This window comes from Octodon degus, unplaced genomic scaffold (assembly GCF_000260255.1).
Source record: "Octodon degus isolate 3935 unplaced genomic scaffold, OctDeg1.0 scaffold00196, whole genome shotgun sequence".
Taxonomy (NCBI): Eukaryota; Metazoa; Chordata; class Mammalia; order Rodentia; family Octodontidae; genus Octodon; species Octodon degus.
In genome coordinates, this window is record NW_004524772.1 from 2711450 (window position 1) to 2738117 (window position 26668).

At 39.4% G+C, this 26668-nt stretch overlaps 1 protein-coding gene and 1 pseudogene across 3 annotated transcripts in view; one reads left to right on the forward strand and one right to left on the reverse strand.

Annotated features, from left to right (window-relative positions):
* Positions 1-23953, reverse strand: part of Myoz2 (myozenin 2) — a 35725-nt gene extending 11772 nt beyond the window's left edge. The window contains exons 1-5 of one of the 3 annotated variants that reach the window (XM_023704419.1): positions 23780-23953; positions 23146-23234; positions 12545-12714; positions 5460-5589; positions 1369-1552 (exon numbers count right to left, since the gene is read on the reverse strand). In XM_023704419.1, the coding sequence (XP_023560187.1) occupies positions 1369-1552; positions 5460-5589; positions 12545-12714; positions 23146-23221 (560 nt within the window). In that variant the 5' untranslated portion in view covers positions 23222-23234; positions 23780-23953. Of the gene's footprint in view, positions 1-1368; positions 1553-5459; positions 5590-12544; positions 12732-19601; positions 19708-23145; positions 23235-23779 lie in introns of those variants that run through there. The other 2 variants (XM_023704420.1, XM_023704418.1) reach the window with 2 other exon arrangements.
* LOC101560427 lies at positions 10208-10363 on the forward strand (annotated as a pseudogene).
* Positions 23954-26668: the final 2715 nt, after the last annotated feature.

A 26668-nucleotide genomic window follows, 5' to 3' on the forward strand; every position in this document is an offset into this window, starting at 1 on the left:
TTGTACATTGTTATCTTCTTAGTGGTTATCCATAGTACAAAAAGCAGACAGGATATCCTGCCCAAACACTATTACTACAAATCTTTCTTCTTATTGAATTAAGCGAAAGTAGCTGTATATCTATCCTAACTATTCTATATATACAAATACAAAATGGTCCTTCCTTTGTATCTTCTTTTATTGTTTATAAAAAATCCTTGGCTATTCTCATCCACTATTCCTACAGCCTGACTTCTGCCTGAAATGCAGTCACACGCATATGCCGATGTTCGTATTGTTCTACTTGTGTTTTCTACTGTTTTTCTCCATTTTAGATCTTTTTTCCTCTGTTTTAGTTGGAATATTTTCCTATGGCACTTCCCTAATCTTCTCTTCAGCTGTGTCTAATCTGCCATTAATTGCATTTATTGGATTCTCAGGGGTTTTTTTGTTTTTTTTTTTTCTTCTGTCACTCAGTATAGCACAAGTGCAGGAAAGTTCACAGAACTGCATGTAATGTCCATCAAGTGAACAAACAATCTTGGGATGACTGCGCATATCAGAAGTTGTTCCACAGCGCTATGCTTGTCCCTGCCCAATCTTCATCCTTTTTCCCCTAACAATTATCAATCCTCTTGATATTTATGATAATATAAAGTTGTAATTTTTTTAAACTAGAGAACATGCTAAGAGAAATTAGTGCCAAAAAGACAAAAACGACATGACTTCACTTGTATGAAGTACTTAGAGTAGTGAAATTCAGAGATAGAAAGCAAAATGGTGTTTGCTAGCGGCCAGGGAGAGGGAAACGAGCGGAGACTACGTAGTGTTGAGAATCTCCTTCACAAGGCGAGCTGATGGCCATGCTGCGCTGTGAATGGTTTTTTTTTTAATCCACCATTGAACTGCACATGGTTAAGATGGGAAATTTCATTATATAAATTTTCTAAAAAAGGAAGGACACAAGAACTACAGAGATGATTGAATATTCAAAGAGTACAATTACCTTCTCAGAGAAGATTAATTTCTATAATGGCAGGCATTTTGACTTAGAGGAGGGGGCCTTTACAAATTTAAGATTCCGTTGATTGGGAGCAGTGTTAGTTTTGGGAAACCTGCTCTTTCCCTTGTGTGTCTTTACCCTGGTGGTATATTTTTGAGGATTTTTCAGCTCCTATTTTTTGTTTTCTCAGATGTAGAACTGCTGGAAGGTTTGCCCAGATTTTTGACCTCATCTAGTTATATTTTTTAAGTAAAGTTCTTCCATAGGTGTACGTGGAAATCTGCCTATATAACTTTTTATAGTTGCACTCATTTAGCAAGCATTTCAACCATGATGGAAAGCTGTTACATTCCATATGTAACCGTTACTCCCAATAACTGAATTACCTGTTAAAGCTCCTGTAGTCAGGCAGTTCCACCTTCCCTTCAGGCTTGAAAAGTTTAGGGTATAAAGCCTCTAAGAGCTCTGGGTCATTGCTAATGGCCTGTTCCCAGGGAGACTGATAGTACTTAGGGACAGCTGTGGTGTTGAACCTTTCAGGAGGAATTTCCTTCAGGGGTCCAGAATATCCTTTGGAAAAACAGAGCAAAAGCTAAGTAAACAAATCATCCTGGAATTACTAAACTCCACCTAACATCTCACTGTGCTTAACTGTTTATGCTGGGGTAAATTTAGGAAGAAGTCAGTCTTTTTTATGACCCTTCAGAAAACATGCAGTCTGAAAGTGGTAGATATTTTTAAATCCCATTTTAGCTTATGGACTTGTAAAAAACAACCGTTTTTCTTAATGTTTAAGTTTTCCAAATTTTCCAGTTGCTTTTTTTCTTGACTGTACTTGTTTAGGTAAAACTGTTTATCTATTTTTTGAAAACCTGTGCCCCTTACACTAATTTGTATTAGGCTTTACACGTCACAAATAATCTAAAAATGGTATTAGGTTGTAGCCAAGGCCCCAGAAAAACAGCAGTAACGAGGGCCTCCCTCCCCTAAAGCCTGCTTTCTGGAGCCAAAATTTGGGTCTTACGTGTCTTCAATTCCTGACTACCCTGAAAAGCATCTAAGTTTCAAAGAAGAGAAGCTGCTTTTACTTCTTTCTTAACGTCCTGGGTGTCTTCCTTAAGATTTCGAAGCTAGCTTTTACCCCACTCGCCTCGCTACCTTGGTTTTTTCTCCTTTAGCAGTCACACAGCCCTGGCCTGGCCTTGGACCGAGCAGCTGAGCTGCGGCGCGCTTCTCTGCGTCCACACTCAGGCCGCCGGGTTGTTTCGTTCTTCGCAGAGCTCTCCCCTCCCGTGGGGTCAGAAGTCGTCGATTACTTCTATTTGGGGCATGCTATGTGCTATCTCTAAATTGTTCTTTCTTTTCTTCAAACTATGCCTAGGCTCTCTTTACACGGAAATATTCATCCTCTCAAGCATTTCTTCCCAGAGAGTGCCGTCTCTAGGCAGTTGTGTGTGTTCTCTCCTGACCGCCTTCAGTGGCAACAGTAACCATCTCTTTGCGTAGCGTCGCTTTCTGTGCCGGGCTCCTAGATCCCGATGCTAGTCCGAGGTCTTTCCTTACACCGCTGCTTCTGCTCCGAAAAGTCCCTTGCATTTATGGCTGTCAATGTGACCCACAGGCTGGTAATTCCACTTGTGCTTTTTAGTCTCCAGGCTCTTCTGTCGAAGCATCCATCCTCTTCCCCCCAACGAATCTTCCACGGGCAGCCTTTAGAATCTATCTCTACCTAAGTGTAACCATTTGGTAACTCCTTCTACCTCTTTTTCTGAATTAGTTACCTTAACGACATTATTGCTGCCCTCAGACCCCCAAGACAGATGCACTGTTTCTAAATTCTTCTTTGTCCCCACCTACAAATCACAAGTAGCACTAACTACACTTACTTGTTCTTCATGATTGGGGACTGAATCCAGGGCCTTACATGTGCCAGGTAAGCACAGAATCCCCAAGCTTCCTTTTTCCAGTTTTATTTTGACACAGGGTTTTGCTAAATTGTCCTGCCTGGCTTCAAATTCTGGATCCTCCTGCCTCAGCCTCCCAGTGTAGCCGGGACTATCAACACGTGCCATCATGCTCAACAGGCCTCTACTTCTTAAGGATTTCTAAGTAGTGGCTTTCAAACAATTTGTGTTTCTGAATCCCCATGAGTTCTTTTTTTAAGGTGTAGATGAGTTTTTCTTTCCAGATAGCTGGCTTTGGTAAGTCGTAGGTATGGCCTACAAACCACATTTTTATCAGATTCTCATTCCAACCTCGTGCTGGTGGTTTGCACACAGAACAATGAGATTCGCTGTTCTCCTCTCATCTCCATTCCGTCACAGTGCAGGCCCTGTCTCTCGCTGGGGCTTTGGCAGCAGCCCTCACACTAGTCCTTCAGCTGCCAACCGCTCTGTCAGTGGACCCCTGCTGCTGTCCAAGTGGCCCTCCCACTGGCAAGCTTGACCTTGCTTCTCGCCTCCCCTAGAGAGCTCGCTAGCGCCTGTCCACGCAGAGCTGACCGCGTCGCAGGACACACACAGCCCCTCCGCCTGTCTACCGCATCTGCCACTCGCTCCTTCACTGGAGACCTGTGCTGTCCCTTCCTGGCCCCCTACTTGGTCCATTTGCTCCCTGTGAAGGAGGAATTCCTTGAGGACAGAGAACAATTCTTCTTTTCATTTCAAATGTCATAGGGTATGACTAGGGAGATAGTTCAGCAGCACAAGTGCCTGCCTGGCAAATGCAAGGTCCTGAGTTCAATTTCTGGTACCAAAAACCCCCCAAACATTTAAAAACAAAATTACATAGTGTACAGTGATAATTGTATAATGAAACTTCTAAGATGGAAATCTCAAGTTGTAGCAACATCAACTTTTTCATGTCTGCTCTTTTTTTTTCTATCAAAAACCAAAACAAAAGCAATAATAGCATAGCAACAAAAACATTTCAAAAAATTAGAAATAAAATAAATTAGAGATCAAAGTGTTGCTGTACAGTACTTGGAGCTAAAACAAAATAGAGTACTTATGTAGTCTATTGTATAAGATGGATTCGAAATGTGGCTGGGTAAAAATTTAACTTGAAGTGGGTACTTATTGTACCACAGGCTATGCTTATAGCATCTTCTGTAAGTCTAGTGGCAACCTTGCATGGTGAGATATGCTTATTTTAAAGACAGATAAAAATGAGGATCAGAGATGTATGTTCTTGGGGTAGGGATGTAGCTCAGTGGCACAGTGTAAAGCTTGAGCTCTGGCAAGGGCAAGGTTGTGAGTTTAATTGCCAGTACTAAAAAAAAGAAAAAAAAAAGTTTTATGTTCTTTCCCAACATAATAGTCAAACAGAGAAAGGTAGAAAAAGCCAGAGTTAAGCCCAAAGTTATTTGACTCAAAAGTTTGCTTTCTTGCCATAACTTTTAGTCAAAAGTTACCAGAGAATTTTATTATACTCAGTTTCAGAATTATATGTATTCTTGATTGTGACTAGTTGGGTTCCTTCAGTGTTGCCAGTTTTCTCGACTGTGTTTAATAAGAATGCTCAGTTCAGCTGAAGCGCCACATTGACAGTTTAAGTTATGTTTCAGAAAGGTTTAGTGTTGCACAGCTGGTTCATGTGCATATTTTAAAAAGTGGTATTCTTATTTGAGAAAATTTTAATAGTGCTTTTACTAAATTTGCCACTTATTTTGTAAGAACATGACAGATATTGCTACCTAAAAGAAAAAACTATTAAAGTTAAAAAAATCTACTTTGTATACAATTCAAGAGCATAGCTGAATTTTTAGAGGGCAGATTTTCTAGAAGTTATCTTGGAAAGTTATTATCTAAATTGATAATATGATTCTCCAAGTTTCTTTCAATGTTTCTAAATAATACATACTACTTAAGAATTTGCTTGTAAGATAATGAAGAAATGCACACTGTCAAGGGACTGCGTGCAGTTTTTTGAGGCAGCAGAAACTAACGAAAGCGATCTTTACAAGGTCATTCCACACAAGGAACCTGTAAATTTGGTGTGTTTAATTCTTGTCCAACCAATATGGCCTCATTGAGATTCACAATCTGCAGACATTCTTGATTTACAAAATGATGATTACATTAGTAATAGTTATATCCGAGAGTTAGTGAGAAATTAAAGACAACGTACATCATAGAACTTCATGAATTATACAGTTCCCCACAAGTAGAATTTCAACATAACATATTGATATGTTATATTCACATATGTTATATGAGAACATATATTGATATATATTCATACAACAGATTGATTCAGGTAACGGCAACATGGACCATCTGAAAGAATTTGTGGCTATTATACATATCTTACATAATTCTTTAGGCTTGAATTTATACAATTGTTTTAAGATTGTCTAAGATATTTAATGAGAAAGTCTCTTTCATGTAAATCCCCTTTAATAAATGGTGCAAATGACTGGGCTCATATCTTGAGGACATAGCAGTCGTGTCATTCTGTTTGCGAGGGGATTAGTTACCTGGTGCAATGTTCTCTGGGCTTGGAGGGCTTCGTGGATCTGGGGTGTTGGGAGGAGTCAGGGGTGCTTGCTGTGAACCACCTTCCAAGTGGCTTCCATCCAGCTTCTCATTTTGCATAGCAAGATTGTGCTACAATTGATCAAAAGTAAACTGCTGAAAACTCTAACATGGTAGGGACACTGATAAGAAGTGTACACATAGGCTTTGTTTCCAGTTTTCATATTCTGGGAATGGTTTTTTCTTGTAGCTGCCTCTGGCTGGGGTTGACATTTATAGCAAAAGTCCTGAAACTTTAAACATTTTAAAAACGTCAAACCTTCTATACCTAACTGCACACCTACCTCCATGTTCACGCTTGCCAGAATATTCGCACTCAGATCTGCCTGTCGGGCCTGAGTTTCCATCAAGTTTGAAGATGTGCCTGAAACATCAGACTCAACCGATATTGGCTTCCCATTACCCCTACTCTTCCCTACTTTTGATTCGGGGGCTCAGATGTTCCCCTGCCAGGAGGCTCCCGTCACTATTTCCATGGCCAGATCTGTCCTGATTTAAAAGCCACCCCTTCCCTTAAGTCCCCTCATACTGCAGTCAAAATTTTGTCTTTAGGTTCATCATATGCCATCATTGACTGTTAAGTGCACTTTTTTTTTTTTTTTTTTTGTATGTATGTGGTACAAGTACAGGGTCTCATGACATATCAGACTTAGTGAGCCTCTTGTTTTCAGCCTCCCAAGCGCTGGTATTACAGGAGCTTCCACACCCAGTCTCAGTTGCTATCTCAGGGCTGGGGCTGGCATGGCATGCCGGGGATCGAACCTTGTTCACTGTGCCTGCCTAAGCAGGCGCTTTAGTTGGCTGAGCTATCTGGCCGGCCCTTTAAGTGAACTTTCCTGTGTTGTTTTACTTACTAGCTTGTGAGCTGCTTGAGATCAGGGACTTTTCTGTACTCATCTATTTCATTTCTGCAAAGCCTTTTACAGTGCCTATAAATACCCAGTGAGTATTTGATAAAATTTTAGCGATGTCATCAAATCTAGCTGGTTGTTTTTGTAGTAGAGCCTATTTTAAAACCTGTCTTGTGTGCGAGTCCCCTCCCCTCACACCTTCATCACGCAGCCATCCTCCGCCTGTTCACTTCCCGCCAGGCCTTCCTCTTTCGGCCTGAGCGTGGGTGCTTCTGAGCGCTGCCCGACCCAGGTCCTCAGCAATCGCTCCTATTGTCCGTAGATCGAGAGGCAAGCCCGTGCTCAGCTCCAGGGCTGCAGACCCGGGAGCTCCTACCCCTCGCCTCTCAGGCCTCCCAGCACCTTTCTGCCAGCCCGCTTCCCTGCACGCAGCTGTATTTGCTCCCACTCCTGCTTTCGCAGGCGGCTTCATCTGTGTGGGCTGCCCTCCCTCCCTGAGGCCCAAGCCGTGTGTGTGTGTGTGTGTGTGTGTGTGTGTGTGTGTGTGTGTGTGTGTCACAGCTCCTCGTTCCCCTCTTCATGCTGACTAACTCAGCCTACCAGAAGTTCGTATCTGCGCACCTCGTAAGATCTGGGCCCGGCTCTCAAGAGCTTTCCTACCTGTTTTGGGTAGCTGGATCTTTTGTTACTGCATTTATGTCATTTTAGTTCCCCAAGTAGTTTATAGTCGTGTTGAAATCTAGCTCAAGACTGTTAATTCGTATTTTCTTAATTCTAAGATGATGTTATACTTACAGACTATTTTAATAATAGATTTAAAACACTTTCACCGAGCCAGAGAGACCGTTCATTGGCTTAAGCACCTACCTGAGTTAGATCACAGGTATCAAAAAAAAAAAAAGGACAAGAAAATGAAAAACACTGTCACATATGCACATGTATAATGTTTTGCACTTTTTAAACAGGTTGTATCAGTGACTTTTTAAAAAGTTATTTATTTGGTACAGGGTCTGATCCTCGTGTCCCAGCCTCCCCAGCACTGGGCGCTTGGCATAGTAAGGGGTGCCGGGGATTGAACGTGGTCCTTGCGCTTGCCAAGCAGGTGCTTACACTGCCGAGCTCTCTCCCTACCCCATGTTTTGCATTTTAAATTTAGCTTCTATCCTAAGTGTTTGACTTCATGGACTAGATCAGCATCTACACTATCTGTTTAAAATAAAAAAATTCTGTTAACTTTTGATTATAAATAAAAAAAAAATCAAGTAAGTATAGGAAATCTAAATGTATGATGGGTACAGAGTTACCTTTTCTAAACTTTGTGAATGTGTCCAGGAAGTGAATTTTGCCTAAACTTACAAACCATTCTAGCTACATTAATTTTTGAGAATGCCAACCTTAACCTTTCCTGAGGATTAATGATGAACAGGAAAATCAACTCTTTCTGCTAGTCATTAATTATGAGGAGACACCCAGTTCTTCCACTATCACTGTTAACTACAGAAACAAAGCCTGCTAATGGCTAGATAGTGACTTAGTTTAGTTGTGACGTAAGCCTTAATTTAAAGCATTTTATAATCATCTGTAACTCCCTTCATAAAAACTGGAAAGACCAATTTAAATATATTTCTCTTTGTCTTCGTAAAATTGATCCTTAAAAGAAAACAACCTAGAATAGGGTTGTAGGCATATAAGTTAAAAACACACATTTAATATAAACAACATGATTTCTGTTGAAATACCGACATAAATAAAAGTGTATGCTTTGGTGTTTGTTGGGCTAAATATGTGTAAGTCATGTTTTGAACAAATCAATATATATTCAGAATCCCAATATATGTCTAATTTGGTTTTATTTTTTTAAAAATCTGTTTTAACCATCCATTTATATAAACAAGATGGTTAAGGCAATTATCCTAAGAATTTCCATCAGGTTTTTGTAAATACAAGTTAATAGGTAGAATTCTCACCCTGACTAACTCTATATGCTGATATCTGTGAACTAAGCAACTACATTGCGGACAGCAATGTGTAATACTAAAACCATGCTTGAAATACCTGTCATTTTGGTCTTCTAAATGCATATTGCTTCTAATGTCTTAACAATTATTGCTATACTCTCTTTAAAGTAAATGTTTAGGGAAAAAAAGGTAATAAAAGAAAACAAGAGACCAGAAAAAACAAAATTAAATTAAATATCTATCTTAGTGTATTTTCCCTTTTTTATGTATTATTTATTTATATTATACTATTTAAGTATTATGCAAAATTTATAGAGCTTGGGAAAAATCCAATATCTTTATACAGTGATTTATAAAAGAGAATTTTAACCATCATTAATTATTTTAATTCTGTTTTCTCTGTAAGACTTATTATTTCCATCCCTTTCTTTGCTTGCCTTTTAAGAAGTAAATCAGTTCATGAACTGGAGCTTCAAAATTGGGCTCACATAAAAAGCAATATTTATTTGTAAGAACACATGTTTCTTGTTATTACTGTATCATAAAAAGTGTATATGACGTGAATTTCCAGTGTCCCTAAGTGGTAAAGCAAGCTCAAAAACACACTTCTACATTTTGTTTTTAAATAGTGCTTGATAGTTGAATAAATGGCATCAACTTCTAGAGATTTGATTTATATTTTCATTCATACAGTTCTTAATAAACATTATTATAAAATAAGAAATATATAAAGCTATCTTAAGTCCTTATTTTCACAATATCTATAGCTTGGGGAAGGGGTAAAAGTAATTTCAGATAATTAATAAAGTAGTCTAAGATATAAATCATATAAAGGTGATTCAAGAACTAGATTGCAGGTAAATAGTTGCTGTCTCTCTATGGTCTCCACTATTAGACAAAGCCAGTATTTATTTATCTTTAAACTTCCGGGATAGTACTAAATCTAGAACATAATAGGCACCCAATAAGTATTTGCCAAAAGTATAAGTAAGTGTATGGAAATAGACTTGAAAGTGTTATTTAAAAAATTTCTGTTGGGGAGATGGCTCAGTGGAGTAAGCGCTTTCCTGGCAAGCGCAAGGGCCCGAGTTCAATCCCAGGTTGCACAAAAAAAAAAAAAAAAAAAAAAAAAAAAATTCTGTTATGCCAACAATGTTGCAAATTTGTACCTGGATGAAATGAATGTACCATATCATGTGGCTTGCTATCTTCCTTAATACTGTATTGTGCAATTTTTAGAATTAAGATCAGATTAAAAAAAAAAAGAACTAAGATCAGAGAACATGCAGTTGTTCAAGCTAGAAGGCACCACAGCTTGTGTTCATACCAGTATCTTACAGATAAGAAAAGAAATCCACAAAAGCAAGGAAACTGCAATTAACTTATCATGCAGTTGATGACAGTTGATGGCAGTTGATGACGCAGCTAGATCCAACCCTGGTCACCTGGTTCCCAGGCCAGAGTATCCCTTAATTTCACCACAATAGGTGTTGGTGCTAACGTCAACACTAAGTGCTCAATTGCAGTCTCCTTTAGCATGTGGTAGCTTAAATCAAATCAACATACTTGTTTGAATAGACTTGCCTCATTTATAAAGAAGAGAGAGTGGATTTCTTCACTCTTTTGAGTACATTATGTGATTCAATGCAATCCAACTTAATTGCGTACTTCATTATTGTTCATTGTTTTGAGTTATCAGCACTTAATTATGTAACACACTTGGTTGGGGTCATGCCATTCATTTGGTGCCCAATTTTCTACATTTTATGGTGACTGGGACATTTGAACACAGATAAGTAAAATTATTGTCAATAATTTGAGATACTGGCTCTTCTGTTTTAGTCTGCCATTGAGTGCATGCTCTTGCCTCCTACCCTCACCATGTCTTCTCATAAGACTTTCAGAATCAAATGATTCCTGGCCAAGAAGCAAAGGCAGAATCGCCCCATTCCTCAGTGGATTTGTATGAAGAGAGGTATTCAGATCAGGTACAATTCCAAGAGGAGATGCTGGAGGAGGACCAAGCTAGGACTGTAAGGAGTTGCCCATGCACTGTGATACGTTTAACCTCTGGGAGGTCACAAGATGATGTCCTCTTTTAATTATGGTCAAGATAATATTGAATCAAATTTAAAAAAAAAAAACGCTTGAGATACTGGTGATAATAGACTACATTGTGCGGGTAAGGATACGTTGGTTTTTTTATTTGGGGGAAGGTCTTGCTATGTAGTTCAGGATGACCTTGAACTTGCCATGGAAGTCAGACTGGTCTGGAATTTGCATTGGTTGTCCTATCTTAGCCTCCTGGATGCTACTATTATAGGTGTGCACTACCACACCCAGCCCATAAGAACATTTTAAAGCTCTTTGTACCTTTCTCCAGGACTGTAGTTAGAGTAGTACTCTTAGAGTCGTAAGTGGAAGTTAGGAAAATTGGCATTATTCATTTTCTCAGATGTCTAGACTTGTAGTGATTTTTCAAGACTTTCTTTAAGCTGTCTTGTTTTAAATTATTTCATGAAGTGTCTTCTCTGCTGTCATTACTGAAAGAATGTGATTACATAAGCAAACTGTCAGATGGAGCAAGGATTATTTTCAGCTCACACTGTATTAGCCACAGGCATTTTTTGATACGAGGATACTGTGCATCATTATTAGTTAGCATAACAGTATCTTTATTTATAAGAGGTGAAAAATCATCCTTTCTAATGGAAATACTGCAGCTGAATACGATTTGCTATCTAATTGAGTCTACAATTTAATTAGATTTCATGCAAGGATGTGAAGAACAGTTATTAATGTGAAAAATGGCTTTTGATTTACCACTGTTTTTCTTCTATTCCTTGCAGTGCTGAAGATTGAACCTGGGCCTAACACATCTGGGGCAAGTACACTCCACTGTATCCCAAACTCCCCAATTTTTCATTTGAAACACCCTCTTGAGACTTAACAAGTAGAGTAAGAGAAATAGAAATGTTTAAAATCAACAAATGCTGTTGCTTATGGGTAAGGATGTTACTTTTCATAGTTTGTGTTAGTAATTCTGGTGGAAGAATTTAGTAAAATCTATCCATTATGACAAAACCATTCAAAACAACTTCTCAATGACTGCAACCGGTGAACTTTGAAGTAGATATTTGTAAGGAAACTTACAGAGTTTTCATAAATGTAGAAAGAAACTCTCAGTAAATAAAACCTACATGTAGTTTCCCACAAGCTCTTCAAATTTAGGCCCACACACTATGCATTTTTGGTTCTTGATGCCTGGTGCTTGATTTTTTCTTTTTGAGACAGGGTCTTGCTCTGCAGTTTAGGCTGGCCTTGAACTCACTTTGCAGATCAGGCTGGTCTCAAACTTGCAGAGATCCTGCTTCCTCGCTTCCTCAGCTTCCCCAGTGCTGGGATTACAGGAGTGCACCACCATGCTAGGCTGGCACTTGATTTTTTATTTTTATTTTTTGGTGGAACTGGGGATTGAACTCAGACCCTTGTGCCTGCCAGGGAAGCGCTTATTCTACTGAGCCATCTCCCCGACCTCAGGTGCTTGATTTTTAAAGCTACTTTCCCAAAGCTGGTCCCCTTCTTCCTATAAACTTCTTCCTATAGTCATTCTAAATAGCAGTGTAAATTAATACAATATGTAAAATATAATTGAATTAATTATTATTATTATTTTTATTTATTTATTTATTTTTAGTTTATAGTTGAGGAAGTCTTTATTCAGTGTTATACCCACTTAGGTTTTGTCATCAATAGGTATCAGGCTTCTATATGCAAGGTAGAATAGGTGCTTTATAAGGACATTGGGTGTGTAATCTCCAGGCATTTTTCAGGGACAGTATGTATTCAGCAATATAATGCTTATCCTTATTTTGTGGAGCATTATGTGCCTTGGAAGTGTTTCCATCTCAAACATTTAACTAGTGGCGATAAGATTGTGGAAGCTTTTAGCACCACTTCTCTCTGCTCCCTCCCTCCTTTCAGGCATTTCTCAGTGCCAGATCCGCAAGTTTCTAATGTCACTGTTGAATTAAAAGAGTCCTGATACCACATGTAACAGTTTTTGTTTAACCACCTATTCATTATCGTGAGGAAACAATGTCTAACAATCTACTGAACGAAACTATGCAGAGGAATTTGTTGGGGAACCTGGTAATATATACAGAGTTAGATATGTCACCAGAGCATTTAGATACCACACGATCAAGCTGTACTTACATTTATTTGTGCTTTAGTTTCATACTGGAAGTTTTCAAATGTGTATTTGTCAGATCTCCTTTGACGCATCTTGAATAACCGGGCGCCACGATTGCTGAGGTGGGATAATTCTTCCAACATGATGTCTCGGGGGATGCTGACTTTCTTGCCCAGGTTTATGCCATCTATATCTGTAAAATAGTTTCATTTACATGATAAACTCACAGTAAACATTTTCTAATGCTTTCTTGAATGTTATAATTTGTTGTCTGCTATTGTGGTCATTTAAACATGGGGGCTTTTAGTCACTCAACATCGGGTTCAGTACCGCTCCCACCACTTTTTAATGTGTAAACATGGCTATGTTATTCATTTTGCCTAAACCTCAGTTTCCTCGTCTCTAAAGTGCTGCTAATAATAATAATATCTACTACACAGGGCTAATGGGAGAATTAAGTAAAATTCATCATATAAACCATTTAGCATGGCATCAGGCAAATAGAGTACATAAAACAGTTACTATCTGTATGATTTACTCCTATAATTACTGAGTTTTCAAACAATACTGCTTCATTGGTATGTTAAGAAGCTCTGCTTTTCTCCTCATAATTTTATGTGTCATCTTAAGCTCTCCCCATTACTGAGATATCTCCTCTCCCACGCCACCCTGTCCATTTCCCAGTTCGGGGGAAAATGCTCTTCACGCTGTACTCAGTCAGCACTGAGGAGCCTACATTAAGGAGGCAGATGCCCAGCACTGAGGGAAAACCCTTCCCGTCCAACTCAAAGGCCACTTCCGTGAATTACGTCTCTAAAATATCTGTGTGTAGATATTCATGGCTAATGTAGACTGCCATAACATGGAATCACATTTATTTTATGGTTTTAATTTTCTTTATGCTTTAACCTTTAAGTCCTATGTATCTTAGTAGTTCAGAAAATGAGTATTATTTTCTATTCCTATTATTAAAGTGCTTTTCCAAAATCCAAAGAAGATGAGACTATTCCATTTGGTCCTAAAATCAGGAATATGTTTTTTATATAAATAGTCCACAGAATACTTTTGATACTAAAGACTGATGCCAAATGCTCAGGAAGAAAATTTGGGGAGCCGGCTCAGTGCAATAGGAGATGGCTCAGTGGAATAGGTGCTTCTCTGGCAAGCACAAGGGCCTGAGTTCAATCCCCAGTTCTAAAAAAAAAAAGAAAATTTGGCCCTAAAAAAAATGATTATTTTGATTGATTGAAGGAGCAGTCTTAGATGATACAATGGGTAAGCCATAATAATTAGACTTTTGGGAGTGTTTAGTATAAAACAGAAACTTTTTAGATTGTTCTCTCCACTTTGCTCGGAAAAAATAAATTTCTTTTCATGTTTTAATATTTCACAGGGAGGAATTCCACCAACTATAAAAATCGTAGTATTAGGACTTCTGTCTCTAGGAAGATGGGTAGATACATTCATTCTACCCTATACATTTATTAAGCACAAATGAAAACTCTGGATCATTATGTATAAAGCAAAAGTATCAAGATTCAGAAAATGGGAGAGAAGGCAGGCTGGCTAGGAGCCCCAGGAGCAGTGTGGCAATGGCTTCCTTGGGTTTTCTTTTGGCTTCACATATCTCAGATTTGAAGCTGAAGGAACTGGCAGCCCAAGGGTAGACAAATAAAACTCCAACAAAAGGCTGTTATTCTATGCAAAGGACAAGGAAGAGAGCAGCTTCACAAGATAGAAAATATTTAGACAGTGGTCACTCTACTTTAGCCAAGCATCACAGACAGGGCCTTTGGCCCTGTCCCCATACATGTTAACAAGACAAGTGGACAGCCTGGAGCATCTCACTCTGTAAGACTGTAGCCTGGTTCACCAGCACTCTCAGTAAGCCACTGGAAGACTGGAACTTTCTTCCTGTATCCCCATACTAAGCTCACCCCAGCTGTATTCCTGGAGACAGTGTGAGAGTCCGGATGCCCATCCTTGCTCAGCTGAGCAGTAGTGAGGAGGAGCTGCTCAAGCTTCAGTGGATCGGGGAGCAACCTCAGACTTATACCTCTTCCTGAAACAATGCCAAGCAGCTTGGTCTGAATCTCTAATACTAAAACAAACACAACAGAGCACTGTGTTTTACAGTTTCCAGGACCAGTAGAGAAAGCTGATGGAAGTGGAAAAAGATTAAGAGCAGAGGGGATGTGGATAGTTCACAACCTGAGATATCTTGGGATCATCTACCAGGTTGGCTGAGTTCTATAGGGAATACATATTCACCTTTGCTTATGTATTTGGCATCTCTGCCATTGTGTGTTTGTATCAGGGAAGGAAAAGCTGTTTTTTTATTCAGTGTTTGTATGAGTATCACTCAATGTACTAGACAGTGTGACAGGAGTGGATTATTCAACTTTTTGATCCTTGAAATCATGATAACAAGTTCCCTCTGGATCATAAAAGACAGAAGAGATAAAGTATTACTTATTGTAATCTGGTGTACTACTAGAAGCAGGAGAAATCTTTGTCTTGAAATACAACTGAAAAGGTTCAAGGTAGAAGAGAGGAAGGGAAGCAGAAAGACATAGAAAAGGAGGAGGACAGCCTATGAGTACAGAAAATAAAAAACCCAGATTTTTGTCCATTAAACCTATTTTTAGAATTGCACATATAATTACATATAACAAGTAATGTTTCTAAGCAAATGTATATTTTTTCCTTAAAATTCTTTTTTTAAAAAAAATTTTATGTATTTGGTACAGGGTCTCACTATGCAGCTCAGACTCATAGAGATCCTCCTGTTTCAGCCTCCTTAATGCTGGGATTACAGGGTGCACCATGATACCCAGTCTTGGTTAACAGCTTGGCATCCCTAGGGTGGGGCTGGTACAGTGTGTGGTACCAGGGATCAAACCCAGGTCCTTGCACTTGCCTAGGCAGGTGCTTAGACTGTTGAACTATCTGCGTGGCCCCCTGAAAAGTCTTTCTAAAGGTACAATTTAAGGAAATATAAAACCTCCCAAAGAGGTGAACACTACATAATGCAGAGATGACAACCTTCATAATAATGGTATCATTCTCCTTATTGTTAAAGCAACAAGGATTTTTACTGAGGAAACTGAAACAAGAATTCAGCTTCTCCCCTTCTCTCTTTTTTTTTCTGTCATCAGTTGGAGCAATTTGTATCAATATAAACAGTTACACTAAGACTAGAAAGTAGGAATAACATATTACAATGAATTTCTTCAAAAATTCAAGTATGCCATACACTTAATTTGAAGGCCCTAAGACAAAAAGTTGAGAACATTTGAGAACTGACTTTCTTCTTTCTAGCAGCCCTTGTCTTGTGGCTCTATCACTGTTTCTAAAATAACCCTGTGACCTCAGTAGCCCCTGCAGTTTGCAAGTCTTCTCTGATGTGTTTGATGGGAATTAGTCACTTTTGTGATTGGTTCAGGAAAAAGTATGTGAACTGAGCAAGACCAATGAGAGGAAATAGATGTACCCTTGACTGCAAATGTGCCCAAGACACTCTCCTTTCTTGCTGGGTGGCAGGGGTAATTTTACTCATCAGGAAATTGCTGGCATGTCCTTGCAGGCATGATAGAGTACTAAAGCCAGGTTTGGGATGATGTTAACTCCAAGGAAGTCAGCATGGTCCGTGCACATGCTTCTGGACCAAGCTTTATATATCAGCTCTGGAGTTTGCAGTTGTTCAAACCAGTTAGTTTTCTTTACTGTTTGAGCTAGTTTCTGGTTTTCAGCTGTATTCAATTGAAAGCATTCAAATTGATGCAGGCATTCTCTAGATCTTACTGTAGTAGGTGCAAAAATGCATACTAATGATGGAGTTCTAGGGAAGGGTAAGACAGCTGGCCTGGATGCCCAGAAGTGAATCTCAAAAAATGAAAAAGAAAAGAAAGAAGGGTATTTTTAGAAGGACCTTTAGCCCCAGCTGCACACTCACTCGGGTTAACACGAAACACTCACTCCTCTTTAGCAAAGCTCCACAAACACTGCTCGAGCTGTTGTGAGTAATAAATGTGCGAAGAACCAGGAACTTGCCTGTTCTCAATGGCAGGGGAGAGAAAGAAGTAACCAAATGATATAATTCATTATTACTAGTAAATTTACGCCACCACAGAAGAAAGATTAGACATGAGAAGGAAAAGGAGAAGGCACACACGGAGCAACTTTCTACCTCTTTTCTTACACATTTCATCCCCCTCCATTGCCTGTAGGCCCTGCCTCTTCAATGTTAGCTGGCTGCAGGTGACTGTCTGAACACATTTCAGACATCTCAGGTCAGGAGAACTGAAGGCTCACTCACAGGCGCTTGCACTAGTGCACAGGAGTTAACTCATACACCTTCAAGGATTTTCAGTAGTTACACACAGCAAAAGCATCATTCTTAAAATTAAATTATATACACTTAATACTTAAACAAAATTTATTAAATAAAGCAAGTCTGCAAAATAATCAAGTTATAATCCTTCTACTACTTTTTGCTATGCTATTATATACGTTTTCAGGTTATGTATCTGCCTGGTCAGAAACGCTAGTCTTCAGGGTCATATAACTGTAGTGTGTATTACAGACATAATGTTGCATTTAGGCCCTCCAAGATGGTCACTTGAAATTGGCCATCATAGTTGTAGGGCAGCACAGAAATTGGCAAACTAAACAATGCAAAGTAGTTTTCTCCATAGAGAACCAGTTGTTAAATATTTACTAGCATACTACTGGACATACCCATCAATGTTAGGAATATTTAGGTCAACATACTTTGCATAAACAAACAAAACAAGCCTAAACTAAATTATTTAAGGCTTCCTTCCCACCCTTTTAAATAGTTCAGTGTGTGGTGTCACCAAAGCAGGAGTTCCAGGGCCGTTTGTGAGCTGGAATCTCCTGTAAGACCACATGCGTTGCTTAGACGTTCAGTGAAGAATGCTGTCCACTGAACACAGAGATCTCAAGTTCAGCTGCCTCCTGCTCTTACTGCAAACCCCTGCGTGGGGATTTGACAGTGCATTTAATCTTGATGCCTGATAAATGACATGTCTTACTCAGGATACACATCCTTGACCTCCCGGCTTAGAACATTGTCTTTGTGGCATTAGATCATCTATTGAAAATAATATTGCTAAGCATACTTTCCTACTGGTGTCATTTGTAGTGATCCTGAAGTGCAGTTAGATCAGTGAAGCCATCCATAGTTCGAAAGATACCATTACAAATAATTGCAGTTACACAAAAGATCCCTTAAGACGATTTCTCCATGCTTTACTTCCAATTGCCACTTTGATGAAATAAGTAAAAACAATGGAGGGAAGCGGGATGCAGACTGTTTGCCTTAGGGTTGGCTTATTTATTTATTCATTTTTTTATTTATAAATCTTATCGAGACAAAGAGATTCTGCCTACACTTGCTTGGGACTCTCTTATCTATTTACTGCCAACCCATGGACTAGAAGAATAACCCATGAAATATGCATCATATCATACAATAATATATATAACATAAGTAGTACCTGTAATATAAAATACCATAACCCGGATTGTGATTGTGGGTAGTACCTGAAAAATTCTAATTGATAAAAAGTTTATTGGTAAAGCTTTTACGTGGTTTTGAAACCATGTATTATTTTTTCCTATTTCATGTTTCTTGTCATAACTTCAGTTTTAATACTATTCTATGAAGTTTTTAAAATAATGACAATAATGAAAATGTCATAATTTAAGAGATGTAAAAACATATTAAACATTAAAGACCACCAATGTTTTGAATTATACAAATTAAATTCTTGCTGCTAGAGAACATGTGTAACTGTTACAGAATATATACCAACAACATACTAGACTGAAAAAGGCAGCAAAGAAAACTAGGATGACAAAGCTCGGCACAGTAGCATGTGCCCGTAGCTCCAGCTGACTGCAAGCGGAAGCAGGAGGGCTGCGAAGTGGAGATCAGCTTATACAACTTAGTGTGAAGTTGGCTCAGAAACACAAAAAAAACCTAGGAGGATGAAATGATACAGCTAGAATTAAGCTCTTGTGAAAAAAGCAGGAAAGAAGAGAGACACAATCAGGAAAAGAAAGAAAACTAGAATGATGGATTACTGTCACTAGGATTAAACTCTGAAGTTTCAAATTCGGTGTAATATAGGATTTTTTTTTGTACCAGGAATTGTACTCAGGACCTTGTTTGCCATGCTGGCACTGTGCTGCTGAGCTGTATCAATGGCCCTAAAATATGAGTTAGCCTAGTTCTCTGGTAAGTCTTTTGGAGGGCCTTTTAAATTTAGATGTTCAGAAAAATGTACACATTACAAAGATGTTAGAGTGCATAAGTTTTTAAAATAAAAACAAGCAAGCTTTCCTGGCTTTGTTTTTTCTTGAAGTTATGGGAATTCTGATGGGAAATGTTAAATGAGGTAAAATTCACAAACATGTACACTAAATCATTCCTTTCAGCCATCAGTTTTTATACTTGATATGAGGTATATCTGGCTTTCCTGGCTTCTTCATGTGGGTGTTGAAGGTTGATTAGTTTGAGATGAGGTCATATAGGAGAAGAGAGATCTTCACATCATCTTTCCTCTGAAATTCTATAGCTTATCATCTGTACTTTTGCAAGGCTTCCTTGCAATTTATGTCAGTATTATCATGTCCTTTGTTACTGTTGAAAAAAAAATTCCTCAAAAATACTGTTCTTTCACTTCGGCATGGAACCCAGGACAGTGGTGGAGTTCTCAGTCCATGTGCCAGTAGGCCCAGCCCTCCTTGTTTTGGCAGTGAAGGCTCTGAGGCCCCATCTGGAACCCAGGGTTCCTGGTTCTGTATCAACAACTGCACCCCATGGAGAACCTGGGCTTCCTGTTTTCAGACCACAAAGCCAAACTCTTCCTGAAATTGTAAAAATAATCTGTCCAGTCTGAGTGCTGGGGAAAGCTGTTTGCCAGTACTGAGAAGCAAAACAAAAACAAACCAAAAGCATACAAAGAAAAAAAAAAAAAGAAGAAGAAAAAGAAAGAAAAGAAAAACAGGAAAGAGGTTCCGCTCCCCCTAGCCCAGCCCAGGTGAACTCACTGGAGGGTGACAGGCACCCGAGGAGGTTTTTCTGGAGCTCTGCTTCTGGACTGTCAGCAACAAATCTGTGCTGGGTGTCCAGGCATATCATCCTCTCAGTTCTTAGGGTTACTTGAATTCCAATTCGCTTTTCCCCTCATTTCTAAAGGGACGCCAGGAGCTCCAGAATGCAGCTTCTTATTCTCTGCTTGCTACCCTACCCGTCTTGCTCTATCAATTTATTACTTCCTGTCCTTTTATCCTTCCCTAGTCCTCTTTCTGTCTCTAGTCTTCAAGTTTGAAATGAGTCACTGGGTAAGTCAGGAGTCCGCTACATCCCGGAAAACACAACGAATCCAGGGCAGGCTGCACAGAGCTGATGAGGTGCAGGCCACCTACTCTCGTCCCCACAACGAATTTATGCACAGATAATGGCAAAACTCGTCTTGGGTTTTCGCCTTTTACACTAGCTCTTGCTTGGTGCCAGCAACTACTTTTGTAGAAAACACAGAAACTTGGCACCCTAGTAAGGCAGGACAGCTTCACCAGGAGCTCCATGGCTGCTAGTATGATGAGCACAACCAGAGCTGCTTGTCACTGGCAGCATGAGACAAGTCAGCCTAGGAGCAGACCAGCTTGGTGACAGGAAGACTCTGTATCAGTCATTTGTTGGATATGTGGCATATTTGCTCCCAGTATATAATTTAACACCAAATCAACGTTATAGATAAGTAGCATTACAAATGCACTTAGTAGAAGCTGGGGATTACCTACCTTTTGAAACTTACCCTATCCAGTTACCACTATAGCCTAAGGTTATATAAGGTTAGGAGTTTTCAGGAATTTTTTAAGGTTATCTCCCCTAATGGAATTGGTGATATGATGTAAAACTCTCCCTTTTTTGCTTTGTTTTCCTGCTGATTTATGTCAAAGTCTTAGCAGGCGTAGTCTGTTTTCTATAGTCTGAATTTGTACTCTATGTCTATCTTTTTCATTGTTACATTTCATTATCCTACAGGCTAAGTGTTTTAGGGGTATGTAGAAATAAGAATAACTAAATTACAATACTATAAATATCCTGATGCACAAGAAGAGGGGTGGGAAAGAGATTGCAAAGGTCCTTTTCTGTTCACTTTTATAAAGATCTAGTCCCGATTTGACTAAGCTTTCTTATAATTGAGGCCAAAACAGTTGCATGCTTTGTGTTAAATTACCCAAATTTTTACTGCCGCAATGAATGCAACTGTATTGAGGCTCTGAAAAAGAAAAGTGTTTCTTTCAAGTTTTTTCATTTCTCCATCCTTAAGGGAAAAAAACAGCACCCTTTCCCAGCCCAGCAGCTCCAGATTGCTGTGTAGTACACAAGCTGTAAACTTCCACAAAAGATGTCAGAAGAAGAGGAAAATGAAACATTTGAGCTGTTTGAGAAAGTGCTACAGCTGTTTGATCTGGAATGAGTCTAATTATTCCTGCGTTATCTGGACTATGAGACACAGCAAGGACAGGACATGTGACACCTCTTGCGGGTCTAGCTCCTTCTGAGCTGGGAGAAGGCTTTGCCAGACCAGAAGAGCTGGATTTTTGGTGATGAGGCCGTTGTTTTGAGGATTTTTTTTTCTCCCTTTGGGTTTCATTGTATTCCCCCTTTAAAGTTCATGAAAACACATTTGTATATTTAAAAAATTAGAAAAACTTTTTACCCCTGAAAACTAGAATAAGGCTAATGCAAAGTCGAATCCATGATATAAACAGAAAATAAATAAAATTACTTATTTTTATGTATTTGGTACAGAGTCTCATTACGCAGCTCTGAGCCATAGTGATCCTCCTGTTGTCAGCCTCCCCAGTGCTAGAATTACAGGGGTGCACCACCACACCCGGTCTTTGTGGCCAGCTCAGTGCACCCAGGGCAGGGCAGGCATGGTGTGAGGTGCGGGGGATCCAACCCCAGTCCCTATACTTGCCTAAGCAGATGCTTAGTTTGCTGAGCTATCTCGCTGGCCCTTAATAAAATTATTTATGTTTAATTATTATGTAATTGAAAACTAAATTTCCTAACGTCTAGTTTTTTGTTTGTTTTTATTTAATTATTTTGTCTGTTTTTGAGACAGGGTTTCACTCTGCAGTTCAAGCTGGCCTTGAACTCACTTTGTCGCCTAAGCTGGCCTCAAACTCACAGCAATCCTCCTGCATTAGCCTCCTGAGTACCGCGATTGCCGGCATGTACCACCATGCGCAGCTCACCGAAAGTCTTATTTTAAGGTAAACTATGTAGTCTTAAATTCAAGTGATTATCTAAATTTTGCCTCATCAAGGAGTACAACTGCATAAACAATTTCAAGTAAAGTACCTGAAACAGGAAATACAAAAAAGGTGCATATGAATTTCAAGAAGCACAGATTTTACAACTCTGAATAGATACAAATTCAGTTCTGACATCTGGTTAAGAATTGTTCCCATTTTATTCTAAACTAATTCAACATAATAGTAAAATATGAGACCCAAATTGAATCCAGTAGTGATTGTGTGCTGCAGAAAATAGAAAACAAAACTCAGTAACAGGATGAGATGCCGTGGCAGGGGGCATGCGCACATCATTGGCTCAACACGTTCTACCGAAGCTGCAGTATGAAAGTAATACTCAGCACTTCCTGCTGTCCCCGTGCAGGTACTCTGCGCCTAGGTCACCATATTGTCACAGGGAAGGACTGTGCTGTTTGCCAACAGAGAGAGAACAGAGATGCATTCTCAACATTCCACAAATATGGCTGGAGTGGCTCAAATCAACCCTTAAAAGGACCCGGATACTCTACCCAACCTTAAAATTTGGTGCTGTCTTTTGCTCATGAACAAAATTGAATTTCCTTTATGACAACCAAAACATTAGACAAAAACAGTGATTTCTAGTACTATTTGCAAAAATTCCCAGAAAAGGAGGAGAATGGAATAATACCTTGCACCTAATACATATTAAACATATTTTTTTGAGTTGATGCTTTCGGATGACAATTTTTTTTCACTCCTCTCACTCAGGAATTATAAATAAAAATAATTTCTCCACACAACTTACATTAGTGAATCAAAAATTGAATGTGAAAGCTGGTTTTAGGATTAAATAAACAATGAGTATGAATCCTGAGTCAATCAATAGCTTTCATTAAAAGATGTTAAATATATTTTAAATGATTGCTGTCATATAAGATAAAAGAAATCAAGATAACCCACATGGAAAGCACAATAAAGACCAGAAAACGCAAAGCCTATCCGAAAACTGAGTGACACAAGCTGATGATGTGCAGGGGCAGCCCAAGCAGAAAATGCATCAGCTGCCAGACGGCTTCATTCCTTTTAGAGCAGTTGTGCTTCTGAAAATAGCTTCCAAACGAGAAAGGATGACTACAAAAGGATTCATTGCCATAGGCTTTTCTACACCCACTCTAGAGCTCCAGGTTTGTTATGACAGAATGGCAAGGATTTGAAAGAAGTTAAGCCCTGTAGAATAGTAAATAGCACGAAGAAGGCTCCACTGGAATGCTGAGCTGTCTATGAAGGGACTTTGGGGTACCGTTTCTGTGGGTTTCCTTTATGATGGCGGATGCTTGCTCTTTTCTCTGCTTCATCACGGTGCTATGTGAAAGCATAATTCTTTGCTCTCTGTTAAAGATAAAGAGACATTATTAAAAAATATGAAGAACTCAATTGGTGTTTTACAGCCCTCCCATTGGAAGAGAACATCATAGTCTTTTGTAAGAATTTATGGTTGCTGTCCACTGAGACTTTAACATGCATTCCTTGTCTGGAGACAGAGCATGGTATTCATCCATGAGCAACACGAACAAAGGATGACACTCAGAGCTTCAGACCAGTCTTCTCTGTACATTAGTACAATGGTCATGAGGCAGTGAGGAACAATGAAGGAGCAACCTCCCTCCACCGCCCTCTCTTTTTCCCAGTTTACTTTTAATCTGTCATTGTTTCCTTACTGGCCCTCATTTGTGTCAGCATCCCAGTACATCAATTCCAGCCAAACTATAAGAATGAAGGAGACACATATTACACCAGAACTCCCTGGTGGTAGCATTTTCATATTGGCACCAGCAGCTGTCTTTCAAAGCAAAGCATGCTCATTTTTGAGTCACAGCCCTGAGCCTCCTAGGGCCACTGATGAATAAAACTTTTTGGCGAAGCAGTGTACTCACCTTGCTGTTAGACTGTGCTTTTCAGCAGGGCTGACTCCGGATGGTAAAGGAAGACTCTAGAGATGCAATATGGATGGCACTTGGACTTAGTGGGTTTTATCCTTGAACCTGGGACGGCATGGTCCCCAGCTCTGACTCAAACTGAGGACTGAGGCTTTCTGCAGGGACGGGCATCCAGCTGACATCAGTTGACTATATATAGCACCAAATACTTCAGCTACTCATATCTTCCTGGCGTAAGGGTGGAATAGGAGAAGATTAGGTTCTCTCCATTGTGTGTCTAGCTTGTGAGAGAGTTGAATGAAATATTCATTCATGGGACATGCACAAAGTTTTTATCAAGAACCTTTTGTTTGGAGACATTATTGACAAAAGGGTTTTTTAAAAACTGCAAAGCTAGGCCTAGTGGCACATGCATAGAATCCCAGCACTCTAGAGGCTGAGGCAAGAGACCTGTGAGTTCAAGGCCAGCCTATGTTACATAGTGAATTTAAGGTCAACTTGGGCTACCTAGCCAGACTCGGTGTCAAGAACGAAAGAAGATTTATAAGACATAATTCTTACATTGCATATTAATTGAGGTGACAAGCAACTTATTCGTAAATTAAAATAGAACAATAGGCTATTTAGAATTAAAATTAGCAGTATGGACAATAGAACGCATTGAAACAAAACAACGGTAGGAGCTAGACCTCAGCCAAATGTGAGAATTTATGCTAGGCTCATAAAAATGGGTAACATTTGAAGTTGCAGAGGAGGAAGCTTGAAATAGACCATTATGGGTTCAGCTGTGAAATTGAATACTAAAAGCTTAGACTTAGGTCCACACTTTTTGAAGAGATGCCAAAAGAACAATCGAGCAGCCTTGTCAAGGCTTGGAATCAAGGACTTCTACTTGGGGTAATGGGAAAGATTTGAAAGCTTCCCCATGTTCACCTCCCTTGCTGGTCTTTGGGCACAGAAATGTTCCCTCCTCTCGGACTTTCCTCTCATAGCTTCTTTCCCAGCATGTGCTTCCCCTGCTCCATGTGGCCCACTCTCACACACTCAGGACTCTGCTCAGGTATGAAGTCCTGAGGAAAACCTTCCCCAGTCATCCTGCCTGCAGCTTCACTGCCCTGAAGGCCTTAGCCCACTTCATCTTTCTGTATCTCTTTATGTAAGAGCCATAGTGAATCCAAACGGAAGCAACAGAAGTCCCTAAAAATGGAAACAAACAAAAAGACAGACACTGTTTCACAGGGAAAACCGAGATTTAGAATCTGTGGTGGCGTGACTGAACTAATTAACACAGATACACTTACTTTTTAAATTTTTCTGTGTTCTCCTTAAAATACTGACCCATGGGGACCCACTGGGACCTGTTAGCATATTTGTGCTTTAGCCAGCAGGAAAGGGGAAATAATAATCAGAAACCGAAAGGCCACTGTCTTCCTTTCAAAATGGGTCAGAATGCGAGTGAGTGTGTGTGTGTGTGTGTGTGTGTGTGTGTGTGTGTGCGTGTGTGTGAATTGCGGTTGAACCTTGAACCCAGGGCTTTTGCTTTGAAATTCATCTTCAATCCTTTTTATAATTTTGCTTTTGAAACAGAATCTCCCTAGGCAGCTAAGTCACCAAGCTGAACCTGAACTTTCAGTCCTACTGCCTTATCCTTCCAGGGTGCTAGGACTACGGGCGCACCTAGAAATGCACAACTAGAGCATGCTTTTGTGTTGCTCGGAACATCCCCCTGTTTGCAATCTGCTCAGAGCTCAGCTGCATAACCACATGTAGCTCAAAGGGGAAATGTGGGGATTTTTTAGCTTTGTATTCTGTATGGTTACAGAGCCAGCTAACATCAGAAATAATTTGCAAAGAAGATAAAGGTGACTGGGTGACAACTATTAATGCTTGCCATCAAAGATTTTAAAACTTTTAAAATCTACCTAGCCATCCTCTATTCACTGTCCTATTCGCATAAATGCTTATTTATCTGCTATATCTTTTTCCTATTAAAATAGAAATTCTTCAGCTGGGGATATGGCTCAGTCGTAGAGCTCTTGCCTTGTATGCACAAGACCCTGGATTTGATCCCCAGCATCACTAAAAGTGGAAACTCCTAAGCTGGAGGAATCGTTCAGTGGTAGAGCACTTGCCTAATGTAGACAAGGCCCTGGGTTTGATCCCCAACATTGTGACAAAAGACAAACAAAACAAAAGCAGATTTAAGAAAATTTAAAATAATAATAATAATAAAATAAGAATCTCAAAAGTGTTTAGGCTTTTCCTCTATCTTTAGCAATTTGAACTGCATCTGCTATGTGGTAATGCACAACATGCATAGAATGAATGAAGGAATAGCTGAAGTGGCTGGGGATTAACTTGTAATTGTGTCCATTAATTGTCTGCTTCAGTGGTTTGGCATGAGTTCGGATGTCTCTTCTTGTAATGTTAAATATGTTGGGTAAATGGAATTGTAATAAATGAGCAGCCACTTAAGTATAGGGAACTAGCAGCCATTTATGGGAGAAGTATTCTCCAAGATTGAAATGGATTACAAATTTCAGTATCTAATCATAGGGTTATAGATTTAAGATTTTATATATATGGTACATTTCAGTTAATTTACTTCAATTGCTTCTAAGCAAACATTTAAAATTAAAATTATTAGTAAGTGTTATACCTTGCAGTCGATGTCCCCTCAAAGCCTCATGAAATCCTATATGGGACTTTGCAGAGGTGACTGGATCTAGAGTGTATGATGCTGGGATTGAGGGCACATGATGGCTACATGTCTACTGATGGAGGTGGCATGGTTTTGAGAGTGGTTAGTGGGAGGGCCCTTCTTGGGTGTGAGTGCTATCCATCCTAAAGTGCTATCCATCCTGGACAGAACAGAGGGTCAGAGAG